Source organism: Trichomycterus rosablanca, chromosome 10 (genome assembly GCF_030014385.1).
Source record: "Trichomycterus rosablanca isolate fTriRos1 chromosome 10, fTriRos1.hap1, whole genome shotgun sequence".
NCBI lineage: Eukaryota > Metazoa > Chordata > Actinopteri > Siluriformes > Trichomycteridae > Trichomycterus > Trichomycterus rosablanca.
The window spans coordinates 28,866,417-28,891,829 of NC_085997.1; the positions used below are offsets into that span (position 1 = coordinate 28,866,417).

The 25,413-nt window shown below is 40.2% G+C and overlaps 1 protein-coding gene across 1 annotated transcript; it reads right to left on the bottom strand.

Moving 5' to 3' along the window:
- Positions 1-1,376: 1,376 nt before the first annotated feature.
- On the bottom strand, positions 1,377-2,507 carry LOC134321919 (urotensin-2 receptor). Its single transcript, XM_063003766.1, has one exon. The coding sequence runs from the start codon at positions 2,505-2,507 to the stop codon at positions 1,431-1,433; it is 1,077 nt and encodes a 358-aa protein (XP_062859836.1). The 3' UTR covers positions 1,377-1,430.
- Positions 2,508-25,413: the final 22,906 nt, after the last annotated feature.

Sequence of the window (25,413 nt, forward strand, 5' to 3'; positions counted from 1 at the left end):
GCCACCATGCTGCCCACATACAAACCAAATTTCCAGAAAAGATGGGACACTTGGTAAAAATGCAAAAAACTGAAATTTGTAACTTGTTATTTCACTTGAACCTTTAATTAACAGACAAAAGTATAATGGAAAGATTTTCAATGCTTCAATGACAACCTTAATCCTATTTAATTAATATAAACTAATTTAGAAATAGATGCCTACATCACCCTCAAAAAAGCTGGGACAGAGGAACATTTACCCCAAGGTCACATCACCATTTCATTTAATTACACGTTGTAATCATTTGGGAATGAATTAATTCATTTAATGTCTGTTACCACTGCTTTAATCTGGTCAGGGTCACAGTAGGTCTGATTTATTGGGCAAAAAGCAGGTAACACCACACAAAGGTTGCCAGTCCATCACAGGGCACACACACACACACACACACACACACACACACATATAGTCAAGTCAAGTTAAATGTATCTGTATAGCGCTTTTTACAATGAACATTGTCTCAAAACAACTTTACAGAATCCAGGACCAACAGACCAAAAACTCCCTATTGAGCAACCCGAGGGCAACAGTGGCAAGGAAAAACTCTTAAAATTACTCTTAAAATAACCCTAAAATTACAGGAATAAACCTTGAGAGGAACCAGACTCAGCAGGGACCCATCCTCTTTGGGTGGTATATATATTGGCCACCCAAAGAGGATGGGTCCCTGCTCTCTCTCTCTCTTTCTTAGGGCAATTTCTAGTAACTCTGATTAACCTGACTGCATGTCTTTGGACTGCATGTGGACGGAAACTAGAGCACCCAGTGGAAAACCATGTGGACAAAAAAAGAACTTGCAGACTCCACAAAGAAAAAAGACTGGCAGACCAGCCTGGGAATCAAACCCAGGCCATTCTTGCTGTGAGATGACAGCACTACTCGCTGTGCCACTTATAATAAAGTTTGAGAAATGCCTTTGCAAAAATAGCTATGAACTTTACGGCTATGCATTAAGGGGGACCACAACTTTGTTAATGTAAATGTTAATATAAATGTTAATGTAAATGTAAAGCTGGATTCGGGTACATTAAGCTATAGCTTTGTTGCATTAAACAGTGATTTACCTCCTGTTCAAACATGCTGAACAATTTTTGCCCAGTTGCATTAAATGTGCTACATATTATGTAATTACACCATATGGGCAGCAATGAAAATTGATGCTTCCTACATGAAAAATGTTTTAAATTATGACATGACATGTAAAATAATAATAATAATAATGATAATAATAATAATAATAAACTGCCATTACATTTAATTATTTTAGAAGTTTCATTTCCAAGAGTGTATGAATTTCCAATATAGGCTAAATGATTGAATTGAAGTTTACCTGAGCATGGGTGCATTCATGCTCTGCACACCTCTTCATCATGTTCCTCTTCCTCTCATCACTGTACCTTGAGCTGACACATCACCAGCGTTTCCGAGTTAAACTCAAACTGATTGCTGGAGGATGCAGACTTTCCCCACGAGTACAAGCTGGGTGGCCTCTTTTTAAAGGACGAGGTGTACCTGTAGAAGCTTTTGTGCCTGTTTTTCAGATACTCTCTGTAGTTCTTGGTGAGAAGTGTGTACAGAAAGGGATTGATGCAGCTGTTGCTATAGGTCAGGCATGCCACCAGGTAGTTAATACAGGTGCGTATGTGAGGTGCGAGTGCCAGGGGTTCGTGGTAAAGTGGCAAAAGCTGCCAGATCCAAAAAGGTAAAAAGCATGCCCAAAATACTAGGACGATTGTGAAGATCATGATGAGCACCTTTTGCTTGGGTGATCTTTTATGGCCTTTATTCACAGCAGAGCTCCTTTGCGATTCCAGATAGGTCCTGGCTAATCTGGTGTACAGGTAGCCTATGATGAGTCCAGGTGCCATGATGCTGGTGCAAAACAGCACGGTCAGATAGATCTTATACGCCAGAGGTGCCCAGGTGGGCGCGCACATGCGTTTTACGCCTCCATCGGCGGATTTCTTGCTGGTCTGGTTGACCATAATGATCATAGGAAGGGTCAGGATCAGGGAAAGCACCCATACCCCGCATGCCATGGTTTTTCTGTAGCTTTTCGAGCGCTTGACGTTGTCCAGAGGTTTGGTCACGGCCAGGTAGCGCTCCGTGCACATGACGGTTAAAGTAAAGATGCTGGCATGCATGGTGAGGAGATCCAGACTGAGCAGCATGCGGCATCCAACATCCCCGAAGTACCAGTCCTTCAGAAAGTAAGTGCACACCACGAACGGGATCGTGGAGAGGTACAGCAGGTCCGCGAGTGCCAGGTTGATGATGGAGATGTACATGGAGGTGGCGAAGCGGATCGAGTGGCACATCACTACCAGGGTGTACACGTTCCCCGAAACGCCGACCACGTACACCAAAGACAGCAGCGTTCCAAAAGTGGACGTGATGACCAGCTCGTCGGCGGAGTTTCCATTGCGGGATGATCCAGCTAAAGTCCGAGACTTGTTCAAATTCATCGTGCCCCCTTAGAATCAACTTTTTTTTAGAGAAGAAATTTGGGCAGGTGAGCGGATGAGACGCGGATTGAGAGCGCGACCGCTTTGCGCGTACCCGGCTGCACCCCGCATCTTCTGACGTCACAGACACGTGTCGCGCCTGACGGCACTAAAAGTTACTTCAGGACAAATGTAACTGGGGTTGTTCTTCAATCTTGATCTGTTTTAAACTATTCTTTAACTTACTGCATATAAAATCACCTGTGCTAAAGAAAAACAGTCCACCAAAAACAATAGGATTATTAATTACATTCGTGCATGTTTCAAGTCTGTTATTATTATTATTATTATTATTATTATTTATTAGGATTTTAACGTCATAATTTCGCACACTTTCGGTTACATTCATGACAGGACATGTAGTTACTAGTTAAACAAGATTCATCAGTTCACTCATGGACAATTTTGTATCTCCAATTCACCTCACTTGCATGTCTTTGGACTGTGGGAGGAAACTAATGGTGTATTAGTGTGTGTTTTGATGGTATGAGTGGATCAGACACAGCAGCGCTGCTGGAGTTTTTAAACACCTCACTGTCACTGCTGGACTGAGAATAGTCCACCAGCTAAAAATATATCCATCCAACAGCGCCCCATGGGCAGCGTCCTGTGATCACTGATGAAGATCTAGAAGATGACCAACTCAAACAGCAGCAATAGATGAGCGATCGTCTCTGACTTTACATCTACAAAATGGACTAACTAGGTAGAAGTGTCTAATAGAGTGGACAGTGAGTGGACACGGTATTTAAAAACTCCAGCAGCGCTGCTGTGTCTGATCCACCCATACCAGCACAACACACACTAACACACCACCACCATGTCAGTATCACTGCAGTGCTGAGAATGATCCACCACTTAAATAATACCTGCTCTGTGGTGGTCCTGACCATTAAAGAACAGCATGAAAGGGGGCTAACAAAGCATGCAGAGAAACAGATGGACTACAGTCAGTAATTGTAGAACTACAAAGTGCTTCTATATGGTAAGTGGAGCTGTTTAGTGTATATTTGTGCATGTTACAAATGTGTAAATAATAATAATAACAGTTTTGAAACTGCAGTCTTCTTATGGCTGCGAAATATCTTATGGTCATGCCAGCTCTTTTACGCACAGACACAGAAGGACTATATTTGTGCCATAACAATGTTTTCTACCAGCACACACATCCAACCATCATACACCTTCATGGCATATATTACCAAACTGTTCTATCTTTCTTTATTGTTTTCTTTTTAAAAACTATGCATTTTAATTTCTGGTCGATTGGCACTGCTCATTATGTTTTTCATCACGAGTGCTTTTATTTAATCTCACGGAAAATAAATGTTTTACGGTCAGTTAGCACATCAGAATCGTCTTGTCAATCAAAGACTATAAGGCCTTATTTTTTTCCTATTTATTTATGCATTTTCTCCCTTTTTTCTCATGATTTAGTGTAGTCAATTTATCTTCTGCTGCTGGGGATCCCTGATTGCATTCGAGGAGAGTATATTTTCTGCTCACGTTTCCTCCAACCCATGCGCAGTCCTAGCGGACCCCTTCTTTTCGCCCATGCTTTCATGCACAGGCGCCTCTATCTGCAAACCAGGGTCCTTATATAGCGTTTGAAGACCCCAACTCTGTTTTTCCTAAAAACACACGTTTCCTTTGTCTTCTGCTTCATCTGAGATGAGAATAAGTTGAGAGAACGTGTGTTTTTTTTTTTACAGAATTTATACAACAGCTTTCTTTTTGCATAATGTAGTTTCAGACCACATTTCTTGATGCAGCAGCAGACTGTGTTAGATGACAAAGGTTTTCTGAAGTACTCCTGAGCCCATGTGGCTATATGTACTGCAATAAAGTCTGAGGGCTCAAAGGTCTTGCACATTTAACAGTACTTTCAAGCCTTGCCCTATACAAACTATATAAAAGATTTCTTTAAATTCCCTGAATCTTTCCACAATATCATGTATGGTAGATGGTAATATACCTAAATTATTTGCATTCCTGCATTAAAAAATGTTCTTTTTGAACTGGTTGATAAATCCTCATAAAGTTTGGCATGAAGTAGTAAGCCATGACCCATTATTGCTTGCACTAATTGAGCCTTTGGTGGATCCTCCTTGTATACCAAATCAAGATACCTTCATCTGATACCAATTCACCTGCTTATTGTGAAATGTTTCTCATATACTCATACAGCCCAGTCCATACACTCAGGTCCACTGATGCTGGCCTCCTTGCCATACCTACTTTCAGACTGGTCTCGGCAGGGGGCAGATATTTCCCCTAAATGTTATGGCCCCTAAACTCTTTACCACAATCTCTCTAGTTTCTATTCATCACTTTCATCCTTTAAAACTCAACTTAAAACATACATGTTTTCTAAATATTTTCATCAATTCCCTTCTGTAAACAGCTAATAATGTTTTCTTGTAACGCGAGACTGAGTATGAGAAAGGCGCTATAAAAAATCTAAATCATTATTATGATGATGATGATTATTATTATTAAGAGAATAAGATTCAACAGAATTAACAAATTACAGATTCTTCTTTTTACTGTGCTTTACTAAATGTCCCAACTTTTCAGCAAATGTGGTTTGTAGATTACATAACACGTATCTCATAAATTCTCTGATTGCAGGTATTTTTCATCTATATGAAGTGCTGTATCTTTGGTACATAAAAGATCAATGTTCATTTGTTTTGAAATACCAAGAGGCTAAAAATATTCAGCAGAGCACTGATTGCAGAAATGTTATACCAGGCTATATATTACACAGAAAGTTCAGAAACGGCGGCATTATGATTCTATACAATCTGAACATTATTAAGAATGTGTGTTTGCTCCATAGGGTGCACTCGATCCTTCCTATTGGTTAACCATAATATGTATTTAGTTATTAGGATTGTAATGTCATGTTTTACACTTTGGTTACATTCATGACAGGACATGTAGTTACAGGTTACACATGATTCATCAGTTCAAGATTAATGTCAAACACCATCACAGGCAATTTTGTATCTGTGGGAGTATTTGTATCTGTATTGACTGTGGGAGGAAACTGGAGCTCCCAGGGAAAACCCACACAGACAGGAAGGATTAACTGTAATTGCATGTGTCTGTGTAAATAGTTTAAAAACATCCTTTGCCTTCTTCCAAACACGCATCCAATAAGAAGCAAAATGAAATCACTGCACTATATTACTGTTTAAGGTGGCTCAGTGGGTAAAACTGTCGCCTCACAGCAAGAAGGTCCTGGGTTCAGTCCCCAGGTGGGACAGTCTGGGTCCTTTCTGTTTGGAGTTTGCATGTTTTCCCCGTGTATGCGTGGGTTTCCTCCCACAGTCCAAAGACTTGCAAGTGAAGTGAATGGGAGATACACAATTGTCCATGACTGTGTTTGACATTAAACTTGTGAACTGATGAACCTTGTGTAACCTGTAACTACCGTTTCTGTCATGAATGTAACCAAAGTGTAAAACATGATGTTAAAATCCTAATAAATATATTACCTTTTGGCATTGTTTAGGGGTCCGAATTATTGCTCTTTACATCTAATTATGAATCTTTGGTTTGCTAGTAATTCCAGTTTTGTGAAGCATACATACATACACAACATACAGTATAGTTGTAATTAAAATTTAATCACAGAGGGGCTCATTCAGTTCTGCCATCATTCCGTGACTGTACTTATTGAGGCATTTGGCAATCCTGTGTGTTTGTCTATCCCTGTAAATGCACTTCGATATGCTCCTACTGTTTCCCTTTAATAAAGCTGTTTGCCTTTATGTTCAGCAACCAAACTAATATAGCCTGCTGCGCTAAATGTTTGCAACCATCTGCAATCTACAGTAGGGGAAAAGGAAATACTAAATAACTAATATTTCTGTAATTTCAAATAAATCCAGTGCATTTATCCACTTCAAATGTACACACAATGTCTGTTGCCTTGGAATTTAGAAAAACGAACAAAACATATTCAGATACCATTAGTTAATAACAAGCATTTTAAAACCCTTGTAGACAGCTTCAAAACATATATGGTAAGATTTTGTTTTGCATTGTGCTTTAATTTTAGTCCAGTCATCTGATTGGTGGCTGATCAGAGTATATATTTTAAAAAGTGTTCAGATTTAATGCTTTGGCTGTGAAGCACATTTCTTAGCTTCCTTTTTAGCTGGGGGTTGTAATAAAGATGATTACGATACAGATCATTGTATCACTTACTGTTTTTGTTAAACTGTTGTTCCTGTTGCCTCTGGGTTTTCCTGCAACCCTGCAGCATTTACTATATTTAGAACAATACTAACATTAGTTTTTCCCCTATTCCTTTGTTTCTTTTTATGCTTATAAATGAATTTTTTTTAATATAAGCACAAAGTTAAAAGGCTGTGCGTGTGTATAATTTTCAAGTGAATTTATGGACAAGGTGTATAGTAAATAACAAAAATATTAAATGAATGTGTGTACCCATTCAATCAGCTTTAATAATAAATAAACCACGTTAAACTATATGACCAAAATGAATTAATGAAGCAATCATTGAATGAATGAATGAATGAATGAATGAATCAATGAATCAATCAATGAATCAATCAATCAATCAATCAATCAAACTACAGTATATGACCAAAAGTATTTGAACACCTGACATCTCATTCCAAAAACAAATGCTATTAAAATAAAGTGACCTTTATGTGTTTTTCAACTATAACAGCAACAACTTATTTAAAAAGGCTTTTCACAAGACTTTAAAGTATGTCTGTGGGAATTTGTGCCCATTCAGTTGTGCCCAAAATAGCCTTTGTATGGCTGGGAACCAATGTTGATCAAAAAAGCATAAATCAATGTTCCAGTTCATTCCAAAGCTAAACCATAACAGGGCCTTGCCTAAACTTGTGTCACACAGTAAGAAGGTGCCTAAACATAGGTAACACGGTCCACAGTCAAACAAGCTTTACATCACCATGGGCATAGAGCCAGCCACATGAAAAAAAGCAACAGGCCAACAGGACCTCGGTTTGATCCTTTCACCTTTACTGTATCACATCTTTGTCAGCTGAAACGTGTGTAAATATAGTGAGTCATTTTAGGTTAAATGCCAATTATTAGTGTGTGCCAGCCATAAAAGAGTCATGACCTTTAGGACTTTCAAAGCATAGTTTCAAAGGCACCTAAGAGTGAGAAATCCAACAAGGTAACCAGAAATGTTTGAAACCTTGGTGCATGAGCTGTAGGACTTCTGGTTCTGGTAATGTAGGAATCAAATATTTTGCAGTATTGTAGAACAATGACGGTCTATTCTTCTGTTACATATTAATAATTAACAAGTATAAAATGCTTCTCATTTCTGCCTGAGGAAGTTTTATTGTGGTGCTGACCTTTTAGATTAAATTACATACACAATGATTGCTCAAAAATGTCTGTTCTTACTTAACTGGTGGTGAAAAATCTCTGTAGACACAAATTCAAACCATTCTTTTATATTAAAGTCATAGTTTCTAATATTTTCTCTCTCTCATCTTTATTTAGAATGAAGTGAAACAAAAAATAACTTACAAACTTACACCGATCAGCCACAACATTAAAACCACCTCATGGTTTCTACACTCACTGTCCATTTTATCAGCTCCACTTATCATATAGAAGCACTTTGTAGTTCTGCAATTACTGACTGTAGTCCATCTGTTTCTCTACATACTCTTTTAGCCTGCTTTCACCCTGCTCTTCAATGGTCAGGACCCCCACAAGACCACTACAGAGCAGGTATTATTTAGGTGGTGGATTATTCTCAGCACTGCAGTGACACTGACATGGTGGTAATGTGTTAGTGTGTGTTGTGCTGGTATGATTGGATAAGACACAGCAGCGCTGATGGAGTTTTTAAACACCTCACTGTCACTGCTGGACTGAGAATAGTCCACCAAACAAAATATCTAGCCAACAGCGCCCCATGGGCAGCGTCCTGTGACCACTGATGAAGGTCTAGAAGATGAACAACTCAAACAGCAGCAATAGATGAGCGATCGTCTCTGACTTTACATCTACAAGGTGGACCAACTAGTTAGGAGTGTCTAATAGAGTGGACAGTGAGTGGACACGGTATTTAAAAACTCCAGCAGCGCTGCTGTGTCTGATCCACTCATACCAGCACAACACACACTAACACACCACCACCATGTCAGTATCACTGCAGTGCTGAGATTGATTCACCACCTAAGTAATACCTGCTCTGTAGTGGTCCTGACCACTGAAGAACAGGGTAAAAGCAGGTTAAAAAGATATGCAGAGAAACAGATGGACTACAATCAGTAATTGTAGAACTACAAAGTGCTTCTATATGGTAAGTGGAGCTGATAAAATGGACAGTGTGTGTAGAAACCAGGAGGTGGTTTTAATGTTATGGCTGATCGGTGTATATATCTATCAATGAATCAATGAATCAGTCAATGAATCAATGAATCAGTCAATGAATCAATGAATCAATGAATCAATAAATCAGTCTATCTATCTATCTATCTATCTATCTATCTATCTATCTATCTATCTATCTATCTATCTATCTATCTATCTATCTATCTATCTATCTATCTATCTATCTATCTATCTATCTATCTATCTAATGGTGTAAGTCTGATATTTATGACTAGAACAAGTATTTTTCAGTTTGCCAGATATCCTGGCTTGCACCCTCATGGTCCAACTATCAAAATCAGTAAAACTTTACTCTTACACTGTACACTTTGTACATTTCTTGACAAAAAGTATTTAACATATGTCATAACTCCCTTTCAAATTTTTCACATTAGCAGGTAATCATGGGTAAAGACACATAAACCCCAGTGCAGATGTTGATGGCTTGGAAACACAGATCCTGATTGCTACACATACACACCCTATAGTAACTTCATCTACAGTTATCCTCTCCTGGGGTCTGTCTGCAAACCTAGTAATCTCAGACGACATTGACGAGAAGAAGTCTGTCTAAATTAGAGACCTTAAAGTGCTGCCTACTGAGACACCTTATTTCATAGCTATAATCTGACTGAATAATGAGGGATTAGTGAAGGCAGTCCCAGCATTAAAGTGCAACCAAATAACTTGCGTTATAAGCTCTATGTCTTATAAGAATCCTCTCTCTTTAGGCACCTGGTATGCAGTAGTCAGCAAGGCAGCTCACTAGGTTTTCAGACAGACCCCCTGTCTGTTGTAGGCTAGCAAAACTCATTTCTTCTTTTAAAGCATTTCTCCCCAGGATGTCTTAGTGCTATTATATATTTGTCACAGAATCACAATGAAAAGGGATTACTATGCTTTGTGTAATACCAGCAATTCTTGTAAATGCAATTCCATTGTCAGAATCAGAAGTGCCAAGGTTGTAAAAAAAAAAATTGGTTTACTGAGCTTACACACAGAAGCATCCAAACCAAATAGTTTGATTTGAATGTTAGTAAAACACTTTAAACACCAGTTTAAATACAGAAGAAACACACACAGAAACTGATCTCTCAGGCAGGTAAATACAGAAGACCTCAAGTACAGAGATAAATCAAGAAGAGACAGATTAATACTAGGGCTGGCTTGATAACACTTTTTCATGTCTGATACCGATACTGCAAATTGAGTATCTGCCGATACCGATATCAATCCGATATCATCATTTCTCCTCTCAAACAACTAAGCAGTAATAATACATGTCTTAATGCACCATGGTTAAACTAGCTATCTAAATAACAATGCTCAGACTGTGAAACAAATATTCTAAAGGAATAAATACAGAACCTACAACATCACACTTATGCAAAACTGCTGTTTTTATTTTAACTTTTACACACAGAACATTTAGCAGCATTTTTGGTTTCACTTATGTTCGAGCTGTTGTTCACATGACACATCTCGCTTTACGGCGTGTCGTCCAAAGTATCTACAATTGAAAGATGTGGATGTCAATCAAACGCGATGGACCAATTAGAATTGATGCAGAGTTGAGATATTCCGTTAAAGTTCTGTCACATTTTTAGATTATTAAACCCTGCTGGATTTTGAAGAGGACATCTGTGGCTAAACGGGAAACGGTGTAGTTTGTTTAATTTCATAACACTAATGGATTAATCGTTGAGGATGTGAGAGATCTCCAAGCCGTGACAGGAAAAGTTTTCTTTATCTCAGGTGAGCCATTTATCATTTATAAAGCAATTTTTATTGTGTTTAAACAGTGTTTTAGATGTAGCAGTAGTAGATGATTTTTATTGTGTTTAAACAGTGTTTTTAGATGAGGCAGTAGTAGATGATTTTTATTGTGTTTAAACAGTGTTTTAGATGTGGCAGTAGTAGATGATTTTTATTGTGTTTAAACTGTTTTTAGATGTGGCAGTATTAGATGATTTTTATTGTGTTTAAACAGTGTTTTAGATGAGGCAGTAGTAGATGATTTTTATTGTGTTTAAACAGTGTTTTAGATGTGGCAGTAGTAGACGATTTTTTTAAATGCTAAAAAAAGTAGATCAGTGTGTTTTAATTTCTGAATGGCTGTTGCAGATGAGTTGTAGATCAGTGGCACATTAATGATGTCATCAAGATGCACCTTGTTACTGCAGTTGCCGAGTGAGCTGGCAATAAACGGCACTCTGTTGGAACGTATCTTCGTGTGTTGTTAGCTTTACACACAAACAATGGCCTTATTTACATTAAGTGTTATTTACATTAAGTGTTATTTACATTAAGCAACAGTATCGGATTGAATTACACTTTTTTTTTTCCTTTTGATATCCGATCCAGTGATTTGGGCCAATATCGGACCGATACTGATACAGAGTATGGGATCGGTGCCAGCCCTAATTAATACAGAAATAAACCACATACAGAGGTCATGGTCATGATAATACAAGAATGATTAAATAATATATAAAAACTAGACAAATATGAAGATATAAAGATCAACACACTTTTCTTTCTTTGAGTTGTGTTGTCAGGGAATGGCTATAAAAATTGTTGCTGACCTGAAAAATGTCAATATCTATAGCAATAATAAAGCTTCAATCGACTGGAACTGTGACAAACCTGCCTGGATGAGGAACCGAGTTTGTTGTGCCTCCACACACAGTGCAGAGAATGATAGAGGAGGCAAAAAATCCCCAGAGGATTACTGTTAGAGAGTTACAGAAAAAAGCGTCTTGGAGTCATCATGTCTTCAAAACTACCATCAGATGCCACCTCGGGGCCAAAGGATTATTTGGAAGCCTTGCGAGAAAAAAAGTATTTCCTCTTATCTAACCACAAATGTAAGCTGCAGGAGTTTGCTAAATGCTACTGAGATGTTGGATGGAACTATATTCTGTGGTCAAATTAATGAAAATTTAGCTTCTTGGCAACAAACACTCAAGCTGGGTTTGGCGTATAAGGATGGACGACTACACTAAAAACAACCTGATGGTCACCGTTAATGGAGAGTATGGAATGTTGATGGACTGTTTTTCCTCCAAAGGCTTTTATTGACTCCATAAATATAGGCCATTTTATATCAAAATCTACTGCCACTGCCAAGAAACTAAACATGGGTCATCATTGGATCAACCAGCAAGACAGTGATTCAGAACATGTGTTCACATGAACACAAAAATGGTTTACTGAACAAAATCAAGCTTCTGCTATGAACCATCTCAGTCCCCTGATCTAAACACCATAGAAAGTGGACAAGAGAGGACATTTGCCCCCGGATGATCTGTATTCATCTTCCTTGTAAGATATAACAGGTCCACCTGCTGTGGAGATTGGCAGGAGGACACGATGTACAGAATCATGTCCACCTGTCATGCCGTTAGTGCCGGCAGAGGGCATAGAGACCATCTCACTGTGTTGGTTCCTTTGAATCTCTGCACCTCATGAAACATTAATTCATTCATTCCAGCTGGGGGTCCCTCTTTTTAATCAGAAGTGGGTTTTTTTATGGCAGCCTGCTTTTCTGTTGAAATCACTCTACCTACCAGGGACCTAGGACCATGGATGATCTGGAGATATTCTCTAAACACCATTGGTCTCAAATGATTTGCTCTGTATTCTTCTTTCTTGTCCGATATAATGGGCCAACCTGATGTGGAAATTGGCAGAGGGACACAATTTACTGAATCATGTCCATCTGCCATGCCATTAGTGCCGGCAGGGGGCATGGAGGCACAGAAACTGACAATCTCTGCACCTAATGAAACATTAATTCATTCCACCTAAAGGTCCCTCTATTTGATCAGAAGTGACTTCTCTGATGGGAACTTGCTTTTCTGTTGAAATCAGGATGCCGGGCTCAATCTGGTCTAGTTTTCTGCTAGCACAGATGTCAGCACTCTACCTTTTCTTTGGGAACAGCCAGTGTCACAGGGCATTTTTATCAGAATCTAAACATGGGCAGTCATTTGTTCTTTCAGCAGGACAATAATCCAGAACATGAGTTCAGATCAACATAAAATGTTCCATCTCAGTCCTTGATCGAAACCCCACAGAGGGTGAACGAAAGAGGACCTAGGACCATAGATGATCTGGAGATATTCTCTAAACATTATTGGTCTCTGTATTCTTCTTTCTTGTAAGATATAACAGGTCTACCTGATGTAGAGATTGGCAGGAGGACACAATTTACAGAATCATGTCCATCAGCCGTGCTATTAGTGCCGGCAGGGGGCATAGAGGCACAGATGATTCACAACCTGCTTTTCTGTTGAAATCATGATGCCAGGCTCGATCTGGTCTGGTTTTCCACTGGCACAGTTGTAGTCTAGTGGTTAGGGTACTGGACTAGTAATCAAAAGGTTGCTGGTTCAAGCCCCACCACTGCCAGATTATCACTGTTGGGCCCTTGAGCAAGGCCCTTAACCCTTATTTGCTTAAACAGTATACTGTCAAAGTACTGTAAGTCGCTTCGGATAAAAAGCCTCTGCTAAATGCCGAAAATGTAAATGGCACTCTACCTTTTGTTTTTGGGAACAGCCAGTGTTGCAGGACTTTTTGGCTATTGACATTACTGCTTATGGAGGCAACTCGCTGGTCCAGTGCAGTTTAGTGTGCTAGCATACTTTTAACAAGTACAAATACTCTTAAATATCATTTGATTTCATATGAATAACATGGATTTCACATATAAAAACAGACTTTTTTGCCTATTAGTGCAACAGATATGCCCGTTATATTAGATTGTGCTTTTCTGGCAAACAAATTAAGGTCGTAACTCTAGGTCTTAACAGAAACCACAAAAAATGCTACTCCAATCCTATTACTTTCTGAAAAAAAGATGAGAAAAAAGCATTTACCAGCATTTATCTTTGTTTGTGAAAAAAGACCAGATTAATGATTACTATCAGGACATCTCTTTGGTGTAAAGTAACTCCCATGGCGTTATCAGAGCCCTGACCGTAACCACATACAGCTGCAATCAAAATAATTTAACCCCCACTGCAAATAAGTGTATTAGCAGGTTAATATTTAAATTTAAACTAACAGGTGCGTTCTCCAAATTCAACACAAAATTCCATTTTTAATGACTACTGGGGTCTTGGAACAAGTTCATAAATGCTCATTTGAATAAATAAATGCATCCCAAAATGCTGTGGAAAATGTTTCAGACAAGTGTAGGTTGTTATAATTGGTCCCAGGGCATCCATACTCAGGTATTCTAATTTTTTTTTGCTATATAATGTACTGTATATTGGCCACAGTAATGTTGCAACATTCTCCATTAAGTACAACCCATTAAGTCAGAATATAATGGTTTGTATTAACAGAAATAATATAATGTAGCTGCATTTGGTTTTAAACAGCATATGTGAGAGTAGTGACATGCTGTGGTTTTACAGAGCAGTAATAAAAGACTGATTCATTCATTGTCCGTTTTACCATTGCTTTAGCCTGGTTAGAGTGATGGTGGGTCCAATTCATTGGGTGAAAGTCAGAAAACACAGCAGGCAGGTTGCCAGTCCATCCCAGGGCAGACACACACACACACACACACACACACACACACACACACACACACACACACACACACACACACACACACACACTTTTATAGTAGATCCAATTAACCTGACTGCATGTCTGAAACTGTTGAAACTCACAAGGACACAGGGAGGACATGCAAAGTCCCCACAGAAAGGACCCACAGGGTCAACAGGTGATTGTAATCATGGTTTGGTACAAAAGCAGCATCCAGAAAAGGCTGAGTCTTTGATGAGCAAAGATGATCAGAGGATCTCCAGTTTATCACCAAATGTGTGAGAAAATGATTGAAATGTTTAGAAACAATGTACATAGAGAGATTGGAAGGGATTTGCATATTTCTCCCTCTACAGTGCATAATATCATTAAACCATTCAAGAAATCAGGAGGAATTTCAGTGCGTAAAGGCCAAGGGTGCAAGCTTAAGCTGAACGCCCGTGATCTTTGATCCCTCAGACAGCACTGCATCAAGAACCGCCACTCAACAATAGCTGAAATAACCACATGGGTGAGGAATTACTTTGGCAAACCTTTGTCAAGCACTACAATACAGAGTTACATGCACAAATGCCACTTAAAACTTAACTGTGCAAAAAAGAAGCCTTATGTTAATCATATCCAGAAATGGTGTCAATCTCTCTGGGCTTGGAGGCATCTATGATGGACCATCACACAGTGGAAATGTGTATTGTGGTCAGATGAATCAGCATTCCAGATCTTTTTTGGAAAAAATGGATGCCATGTGCTCCGAACCAAAGACAAAAAGGACCATCCAGACTGTTATCAGCAACAAGTCCAAAAGCCAGGGTCTGTCATGGTATGGGGTCGTGTCAGTGCCCTTGGCAAAGGTCATTTACACTTCTGTGATGGCAGCATTAATGCAGAAAAGTACATTGAGATCTTAGAGCAACATATGCTGCCTTCAAGACGTCATCTTTTCCAGGGACGTCCATGCATTTTCCACATGCTGCACTCATTAAAAATACATGGCTGCGGAAGAAGAGGGTACGGGTACTGGACTGGCCTGCCTGCAGTCCTGACCTGACGACCCCATACGTTGCACATCTTAAGACGTGTTTGCAGGAGGAATGAGACAAAATAAAAGCTGAAACACTAAATCACTTGGTCTCCTCGGTGCCAAAACGTCTTTTAAGTGTGGTGAAAAGGAATGGCAACATTACAAAGTGGTAAATGCTTTACTGTGCCAACTTTTTTTGGAATGTGTTGCAGGTCTGAAATAGAGGAATGGATGTTTATTAATAAATGAAATGAAGTTGAGCAGATAAAACATGAAATATCCCAGGTTCATCCTGTCTGCAATCAAATAAAAGTCATAGTCAATGTAAGAAACTCTGTGTTTTTTAATTATTTGCATTTTCCATACTGTCCCAACTTTTTCTGATTTGGGGTTGTACTTGAGCATGGAACTTGTGTTATTTTACCATCTCTGATAAGGATACGTATGCCAAGCCGCAATTACATTTCAGAAATAGAAATGCAATCTGTGCAATATTGATGCGCAGGTGCGCACAGATGTTTCATTTGCCGGTGCCATCAGAACTGTTTATCCTCCAGTTTCTTTAGATTTTGTTTCTTAGTTCTTAATTATTTCTCACATTTAGTAACATAATTAACATGCAGCTTCTGTCACTGTGATAGTGAAACATGAATGCATTATTTATGCACTGCAGAACACTGTGGTTTATAAAGCTGCTTATATTTCATTCATTGTAAATGCTGCAGATGTCTGTGTTCTTTTTTCAAACAATGACGTGTGTGCCATTTGCTTTTAATAATCATGTATAATCTTGTATTTAGTTTTAGTAACTTAAATTAGTTTAGTTGAGCGAGTTTGACAAGGGCCAAATTGTGATGGCTAGACGACTGGGTCAGAGCATCTCCAAAACTGCAGCTCTTGTGGGGTGTTCCCAGTCTGCAGTGATCAGTATCTTGTAAAAATGGTCCAAGAAAGGAACAGTAGTAAACCGGCGACAGGGTCATGGTTGGCCATGACTCATTGATGCACGTGAGGAGCGAAGGCTGGCCCGTGTGGTTCGATCCAACAGCGAGCTACTGAAACTCAAACTGGAGCAATGGAAGAAGCTGGCCTGGTCTGATGGATCACGTTTTCTTTCTCATCACGTGGATGGCCGGGTGCATGTGTGTCGCTTACCTGGGGAACACATGGCACCAGGATGCACTATGTGAGAAAGGCAAGCTGGCGGAGGCAGCCTGATGCTTTGGGCAATGTTCTGCTGGGAAAACTTGGGTCATGCCATCCACGTGGATGTTACTTTGACATGTACCACCTACCTAAGCATTGTTGCAGACCATGTACACCCTGATGGCTGTGGCCTCTTTCAGCAGGATAATGCACCCTGCCACAAAGCAAAAATGGTTCAGGAATGGTTTGAGGAGCACAACAACGAGTTTGAGGTGTTGACTTGGCCTCCAAATTCCCCAGATCTCAATCCAATCAAGCATCTGTGGGATGTGCTGGAAAAAACAAGTCTGATCCATGGAGGCCCCACCTCACAACTTACAGGAGTTAAAGGATCTGCTGCTGACATATTGGTGCCAGATACCACAGCACACCTTCAGGGGTCTAGTGGAGTCCATGCCTCAACGAATCAGGGCTGTTTTGGCAGCAAAAGGGGGACCAACACAATATTAGGAAGGTGGTCATAATGATATGTCTGATTGGTGTATGTATATATTTACTATTAACGTTCCAAGGAGAAGCAAAGTAAGAATTCCACTGTACAGTGTAACTGCTGCTTCTACTGTGCACATGACAGTAAAACTCTTGAATCTAATACATTTATGATTACTACAAGTACACAGGAAGAAAGATGGGCCACTACAGGTCTATTGTGTGTGCATTCACAGAGCACTTATACAGCAGCCATATAGAAAACATTCTCAATGCCCCTGTGTTGCGGACAAACCTACAGTACATGTACAGTGCCTATTGAAGATATTCATTGTCCCTTGGAAATAGTTTATTTTTTGTCCTACAGGCTGAATTCAAACCCTCAAAAATATATTTATCCAGCTTTATTTACCCATTTAATAAATTCAAAATAATAATAATAAATAGAATAATGGGGTTTGAAAAGTAATCAGTAAGAACTACAGAACTACAGATTCAGAAAGTATTCCGACCCTTGAAGGGACAGTGGTGGCCTAGTATGAAGAGTAATCCAGGCTCTGCTATTCAGCCACTGTTAGGCCCTTGAGCAAGGCCCTTAACTTTGTCTGCTCCAGTGGTGCTGTACAATAGCTGCGCTCTGACCTCAGCTTCCAAACAAGCTGGGATATGTGTACACGTGTATGTAAAAAGTATGTAGAGAAAGAGATGGACTACAGTCAGTAATTGCAGAACTACAAAGTGCTTCTATATGGTAAGTGGAGCTGATAAAATGGACAGTGTAAAAACCAGAAGGTGGTTTTAATGTTATGGCCGATTGGTGTGTGTGTATATATACAGTGTATCACAAAAGTGAGTACACCCCTCACATTTCTGCAAATATTTAAGTATATCTTTTCATGGGACAACACTGACAAAATGACACTTTGACACAATGAAAAGTAGTCTGTGTGCAGCTTATATAACAGTGTAAATTTATTTTTCCCTCAAAATAACTCAATATACAGCCATTAATGTCTAAACCACCGGCAACAAAAGTGAGTACACCCCTTAGTGAAAGTTCCTGAAGTGTCAATATTTTGTGTGGCCACCATTATTTCCCAGAACTGCCTTAACTCTCCTGGGCATGGAGTTTACCAGAGCTTCACAGGTTGCCACTGGAATGCTTTTCCACTCCTCCATGACGACATCACGGAGCTGGCGGATATTCGAGACTTTGCGCTCCTCCACCTTCCGCTTGAGGATGCCCCAAAGATGTTCTATTGGGTTTAGGTCTGGAGACATGCTTGGCCAGTCCATCACCTTTACCCTCAGCCTCTTCAATAAAGCAGTGGTCGTCTTAGAGGTGTGTTTGGGGTCATTATCATGCTGGAACACTGCCCTGCGACCCAGTTTCCGGAGGGAGGGGATCATGCTCTGCTTCAGTATTTCACAGTACATATTGGAGTTCATGTGTCCCTCAATGAAATGTAACTCCCCAACACCTGCTGCACTCATGCAGCCCCAGACCATGGCATTCCCACCACCATGCTTGACTGTAGGCATGACACACTTATCTTTGTACTCCTCACCTGATTGCCGCCACACATGCTTGAGACCATCTGAACCAAACAAATTAATCTTGGTCTCATCAGACCATAGGACATGGTTCCAGTAATCCATGTCCTTCGTTGACATGTCTTCAGCAAACTGTTTGCGGGCTTTCTTGTGTAGAGACTTCAGAAGAGGCTTCCTTCTGGGGTGACAGCCATGCAGACCAATTTGATGTAGTGTGCGGCGTATGGTCTGAGCACTGACAGGCTGACCCCCCACCTTTTCAATCTCTGCAGCAATGCTGACAGCACTCCTGCGCCTATCTTTCAAAGACAGCAGTTGGATGTGACGCTGAGCACGTGCACTCAGCTTCTTTGGACGACCAACGCGAGGTCTGTTCTGAGTGGACCCTGCTCTTTTAAAACGCTGGATGATCTTGGCCACTGTGCTGCAGCTCAGTTTCAGGGTGTTGGCAATCTTCTTGTAGCCTTGGCCATCTTCATGTAGCGCAACAATTCGTCTTTTAAGATCCTCAGAGAGTTCTTTGCCATGAGGTGCCATGTTGGAACTTTCAGTGACCAGTATGAGAGAGTGTGAGAGCTGTACTACTAAATTGAACACACCTGCTCCCTATGCACACTTGAGACCTAGTAACACTAACAAATCACATGACATTTTGGAGGGAAAATGACAAGCAGTGCTCAATTTGGACATTTAGGGGTGTAGTCTCTTAGGGGTGTACTCACTTTTGTTGCCGGTGGTTTAGACATTAATGGCTGTATATTGAGTTATTTTGAGGGAAGAATAAATTTACACTGTTATATAAGCTGCACACAGACTACTTTTCATTGTGTCAAAGTGTCATTTTGTCAGTGTTGTACCATGAAAAGATATACTTAAATATCTGCAGAAATGTGAGGGGTGTACTCACTTTTGTGATACACTGTATATATATATATATATATCTTTCGTAGCAGCAGTTACAGCAGTCGCAAGTCTTTCTGAATACATCTCTACAAGCTTTGCACATCCAGATTCAGGTATTTTATCCAATTCGTCATGGCAGATCCTCTACAGCTCTGTGAACTGACATCTTTAGGACAAAACCAAGTCAAGAAAGGTAAAAAAACTAGTTGTGAATCTCTGTGATCAAATTGCAGCAGGGTGTAGATTAGACACAGATAGAAAACAATATCTAAGGTTTTGAGTGTTTGTTGGACTCCAGTGATTCCAATAATTCAGAGATGAAAGAAACTTGGAACAACCTTGAACTTTAAAGATAGTTGTCCAGGTAAAATGAGCATCTGAGCAATAAGGGCCTTTCACAGAGAGGTAAAAAGAAAATGTTCACTTGAAAAGTGCTATTCGGTCACAGTGCAATATTGCCAAAAGTATTCACTCACCCATCCAAATCATTGAATTCAGGTGTTCCAATCACTTTCATGGCCACAGGTGTATAAAACCAAGCACCTAGGCATGCAGACTGCTTCTACAAACATTTGTGAGAGAATGGGTCGCTCTCAGGAGCTCAGTGAATTCCAGCGTTGTACCGTGATAGGATGCCACCTGTGCAACAAGTCCTGTCGTGAAATTTCCTCACTGCTACATATTCTACAGTCAACTGTCAGTGGTATTGTAACAAAGTGGAAGCGATTGGGAATGACAGCAACTCAGCCATCAAGTGGTAGCCACGTAAAATAACAGAGTGGGGTCAGCGGATGCTGAGGCGCATAGTGCGCAGAGGTCGTCAACTTTCTGCAGAGTCGATCGCTACAGACCTCCAAACTTCATGTGACCTTCAGATTAGCTCAAGAACAGTGCATAGAGAGCTTCATGGAATGGGTTTCCATGGTCGAGCAGCTGCATCCAAGCCTTACATCACCAAGTGCAATGCAAAGCGTCGGATGCAGTGGTGTAAAGCACGCTGCGACTGGACTCTAGAGCAGTGGAGACGTGTTCTCTGGAGTGACAAATCACGCTTCTCCGTCTGGCAATCCAATGGATGAGTCTGGGTTTGCGGTTGCCAGGAGAACGGTACTTGTCTGACTGCATTGTGCCAAGTGTAAAGTTTGGTGGAGGGGGGATTATGGTGTGGGGTTGTTTTTCAGGAGTTGGGCTCGGCCCCTTAGTTCCAGTGAAAGGAACTCTTAATGCTTCAGCATACCAAGAGATTTTGGACAATTTCATGCTCCCAACTTTGTGGGAACAGTTTGGGGATGGCCCTTTCCTGTTCCAACATGACTGCACACCAGTGCACAAAGCAAGGTCCATGAAGACATGGATGAGCGAGTTTAGTGTGCAAGAACTTGACTGGCCTGCACCTCAAGCTGATTAAACACCTTTGGGATGAATTAGAGCGGAGACTGTGAGCCAGGCCTTCTCATCCAACATCAGTGTCTGACCTCACAAATGTGCTTCTGGAAGAATGGTCAAAAATTCCTATAAACACACTCCTAAACCTTGTGGAAAGCCTTCCCAGAAGAGTTGAAGCTGTTATAGCTGCAAAGGGTGGGCCAACATCATATTAAACCCTATGGATTAAGAATGGGATGTCACTCAAATTCATATGCGTGTGAAGGCAAACAAGCGAATACTTTTGGCAATACAGTGTATGTGGAATGGTGTGTTTGATGGACTGTGATGAACTGACACTCTGTCCAGCATCTGCCCGGTGTTTTTGGGCAGCAGATGACTCATTGTGACCCTGATCGAGATGAAAAGTTGAGTAAAATTGCAGTTTATAATTAATTGCACAGTGTTTTTGTGTACAAGTGGAATTTTGCTATGGCAAATTATTCCAACCAAGAAAGCTTAATGAGTACTAACAGATTTGGAGCCAAACTGAAAATGAGCGAAGGTAATAAATGAGGGCGAGTTTTGCTTGTTACTGGAGGATGCATTTAAGGGTCAAATTAGCACAGAAATCATGGTGCATGTACTGTACATCTAATTATAGATGTTTTTTTTACCAATGGTTACATCCTATTTGACCTGCATAGTGTGTACATTTATTTGTATCTAACAATTACTCAGGCCCTGCCTGGGCAATTTGGTACATAAATATCAACGTATCCGAGACTTTGCTTGCTGTACAGACCTTGTACAGTTTAGGTTGAAGGAGCAGCCTTCGAGGGATGCAACAGACAAGTCAAGTGGTTCACTTATTTTCTCTTTTTGTTCCAGATATAAAAACCCTTATTTCACTGCTGTGTTTGATCTTTCTACCATCATGTGTTCTGAGAATGGTGCTGTTTTAAAGATTGTGCCAAATATGGCTACCAATCTGTTCTGCGTCAAAGACAGGCAATTGTGCTTTGGAAAATTAGCCTTTATTTTAGCCATTTTATGTAATTATGTGAATCTATTATACAGGTCTTTATAAAATAAGCTTAAATAATAGGGATTATGGTCAGTGCACAGAAAATATAAACAGATACACATGGGGTTCATCCTGTTAGGGATGGACTTGAAGTTCCATCAATGATTATTTGGGCATCGTATGAGCAAACCTTTTAAGTTTTTCAAAATAAATGTAATAACCAAAGTGGCATTAATAAAGTAAAGTAAATTATGTGAATTGGGTGGGTAATGTTAAAGGTGGAGTGTAACATGCTACTCATTACTACAACACATATGTATGTTTCTAAAAATTTTCTCACTTTTTTCTCCTGACTTTTTAGTGCATCCAATTGCCCGATGGCGTCACACTTCCTCAGATAATGGGAGCATTACATCCAGCCAACTTAGTATTCAGTCACACAAACCATTTTGTTGTCAAGTGTCCTTGTTAAGTGAGTCAAATCCTCCTCTGATGGTGCTCATTTAGCACTATCGTTTGATCGTGGAGAACCGGGACTGTAGCACAATTTAGTCAGATGCCAACCACTGGGACTGAGCTATTCCTTATTTTCCACTGCATTTTAACTGTCAGCTTTGAAAAGGGGAAAAACATTTACCTGCTGGAGTGATCCATCTAAATAAGCCTGGATAGAGGAACAAGCGTGTAAAAAAAACTCAGCTTTACTGTGATAGATCAATGTAGTATCTAATCTACTGCAAATAAATGGTAAAATTGTATAAATAACCAGATTCCCCACCCCCCCCTATTTTATTTATTTATTTTCTCCCAATTTAGCATAGTCAATCTGTCTTCCGCTGCTGGGGATCCCTGATTGCAGTCGAGGTGGGTATATTGCTGCTCACGCCTCCTCCGACCCATGTGCAGCCCTTAGTGGAACCCTTTTTCACCTATGCATTCTGCACAGGCACCTCTCTACCTGACAATCAGGGTTCTTACACAGTATTTGAAGACCCCACCCACATAGTCCGGTCATCCCGCCCTAGCAGAAATGTGTCAGCTGCAGGCACTGCCAATTATGCCCGCTAGATGGCACCCAGCGGACTGGCCCTGGTACGAATGTAAAGTGTTGTATTGTTTTAGCCGTCAGTGTAAAGACATGTCTGTCAAGTGAGAATAAAAGTAAGGTTTTTTATTATCATTTCATTGGAGTTTGCATGTTCTCCCCGTGTCTGCGTGGGTTTCCTCCGGGGGCTCCGGTTTCCTCCTACAGTCCAAAGACATACAAGTCAGGTGAATTGGAGATACAAAATTGTCCATGTGAACTGTTGAATCTCGTGTAACGAATAACTACTGTTTCTGTAGTTGAATGAATGTAACCAAAGGGTGTAAAACATTTGATTACAGTTGTGGCCTAGCGGTTAAGGTACTGGACTAGTAATCCAAAGGTTGCTGGTTCAAGCCCCACCACTGCCAGGTTGCCACTGTTGGGCCCTTGAGCAAGGCCCTTAACCCTCAATTGCTTAGACAATATACTGTCACTGTACTGTAAGTCACTTCGGATAAAAGCGTCTGCTAAATGCTGAAAATGTAAATGTAAAACATGATGTTAAAATCCTAATAAATAAATGAATTATCATTTTATTAAGAAAACGGTAATTATGCAATGATAGATGTGTATACAGGGATATTCTGCTTAATGACTGAAAGGATGAATGTTTACTTGTGAGTATGTATGTACAGTGTGTATAGATCAATGGATGAATAGAAGAATTAATAGATGGTCGGTAAGCTTTCACATTATAATGCTGATGTATTGATGGATGTGAAGTTTTGTACTTGGCTGCACAATCTCAGAGCTCGTTATCACATGAATTCTAACACCTGAGGCTCATTACACTTCCCTTCTTAAGACTTCTCTTCCCATGGACTTATCAATAAAAGATTGTGCCTTTGAGGAGCAAAGATGTGCGGAGGATCTCCAAAGAAGTGTGAAGAATCTTAAAAAGACAAATGCAACAATCCCACACTGTTGCACACTTTAAGACGTGTTATTTTGGCTCATTTTTACTGCAAACACTTCATCACTGGGTATCCTTGATGGCAAAACCTATTTTTAAGTCAAATGAGAAGGAATGGCAACATTACAAAGTGGTAAATGCTTTATTTTGGAATGTCCCCAAAATGCAGAAATGAATGTATGTTAACAAATTAAATGAAGTTGACCAGACAAAACATGAAATATTTTGGATTCATACCATCTGCAGTTAAATAAAAGTCAAAGTAAATGCAAGAAACACTGTTTTTTTATTTAAATTGTTCATACTGTCCCAATTTGTTCTGATTTGGGGTTGTAACCACTTGCACTAGTGTTTCTGGATCTTGGATGGCTGAAGTGACAAATGGATGGGCTAATAGATGGACTGATGGATGGACGGATGGGAATATTAGATTGGGATGAATGGATGGCTGAATGGATGATTAGAAAATGGATTGGTTAATTTATATCGTAGACTTGACAGTCCCATGGAAGAATGCTTTCAATGAGGCATATGAAAGCAGCGTTATACCAACCTGGCACCTGAAGCAGAGCAGCTAAGCTGGAATGTCAAGGTGCGTCCAGTGCAGGTGGGCTGCAGGGGCTTTGTTGCCAATTCCACTGAAAGGTTTCTAAAGGAAGTAGGCATCAGAGGTCAGGCCCAGCGGAAGGTAATCAAAGAACTTACCAATGCTGCCAAAAAGAGCAGCCACTCACTGTGGCTAAAATGAAAGGAAACAGCGTGGGCTGCCAGATGATCACTCAGTCACTGTGCGACACACACCTAGGTCTGATCAGCCTGTGGTGGGCTGGCCTCGGTTGAGGGTGTCTTGTGACAAAAGGCCGAAACACCTGATGAGGCACATCGTCTGAGAGAATCTTCAGGGATTGTAACATCTACTCCTATTAAGTACTATGGATGGATGCATGTTTGAATATACACCAATCAGCCATAACATTGACACATCACTGTCCATTTTATCAGCTCCACTTACCATATAGGGGCACTTTGTAGTTCTACAATTACTGACTGTAGTCCATCTGTTTCTCTGCATGCTTTGTTAGCCCCCTTTCATGCTGTTCTTCAATGGACCACTACAGAGTAGGTATTATTTGGGTGGTGGGTCATTCTCAGCACTGCAGTGACGATGACATGGTGGTGGTGTGTTAGTGTGTGTTGTGCTGGTATGAGTGGATAAGACACAGCGATGCTGATGGAGTTTTTAAACACATCACTGTCACTGCTGGACTGAGAATAGTCCACCAACCAAAAATATATCCATCCAACAGGGTCCTGTGACCAATGATTAAGATCTAAAAGATGACAAACTCAAACAGCAGCACAGATGAGCGATCGTCTCTGACTTTACATCTA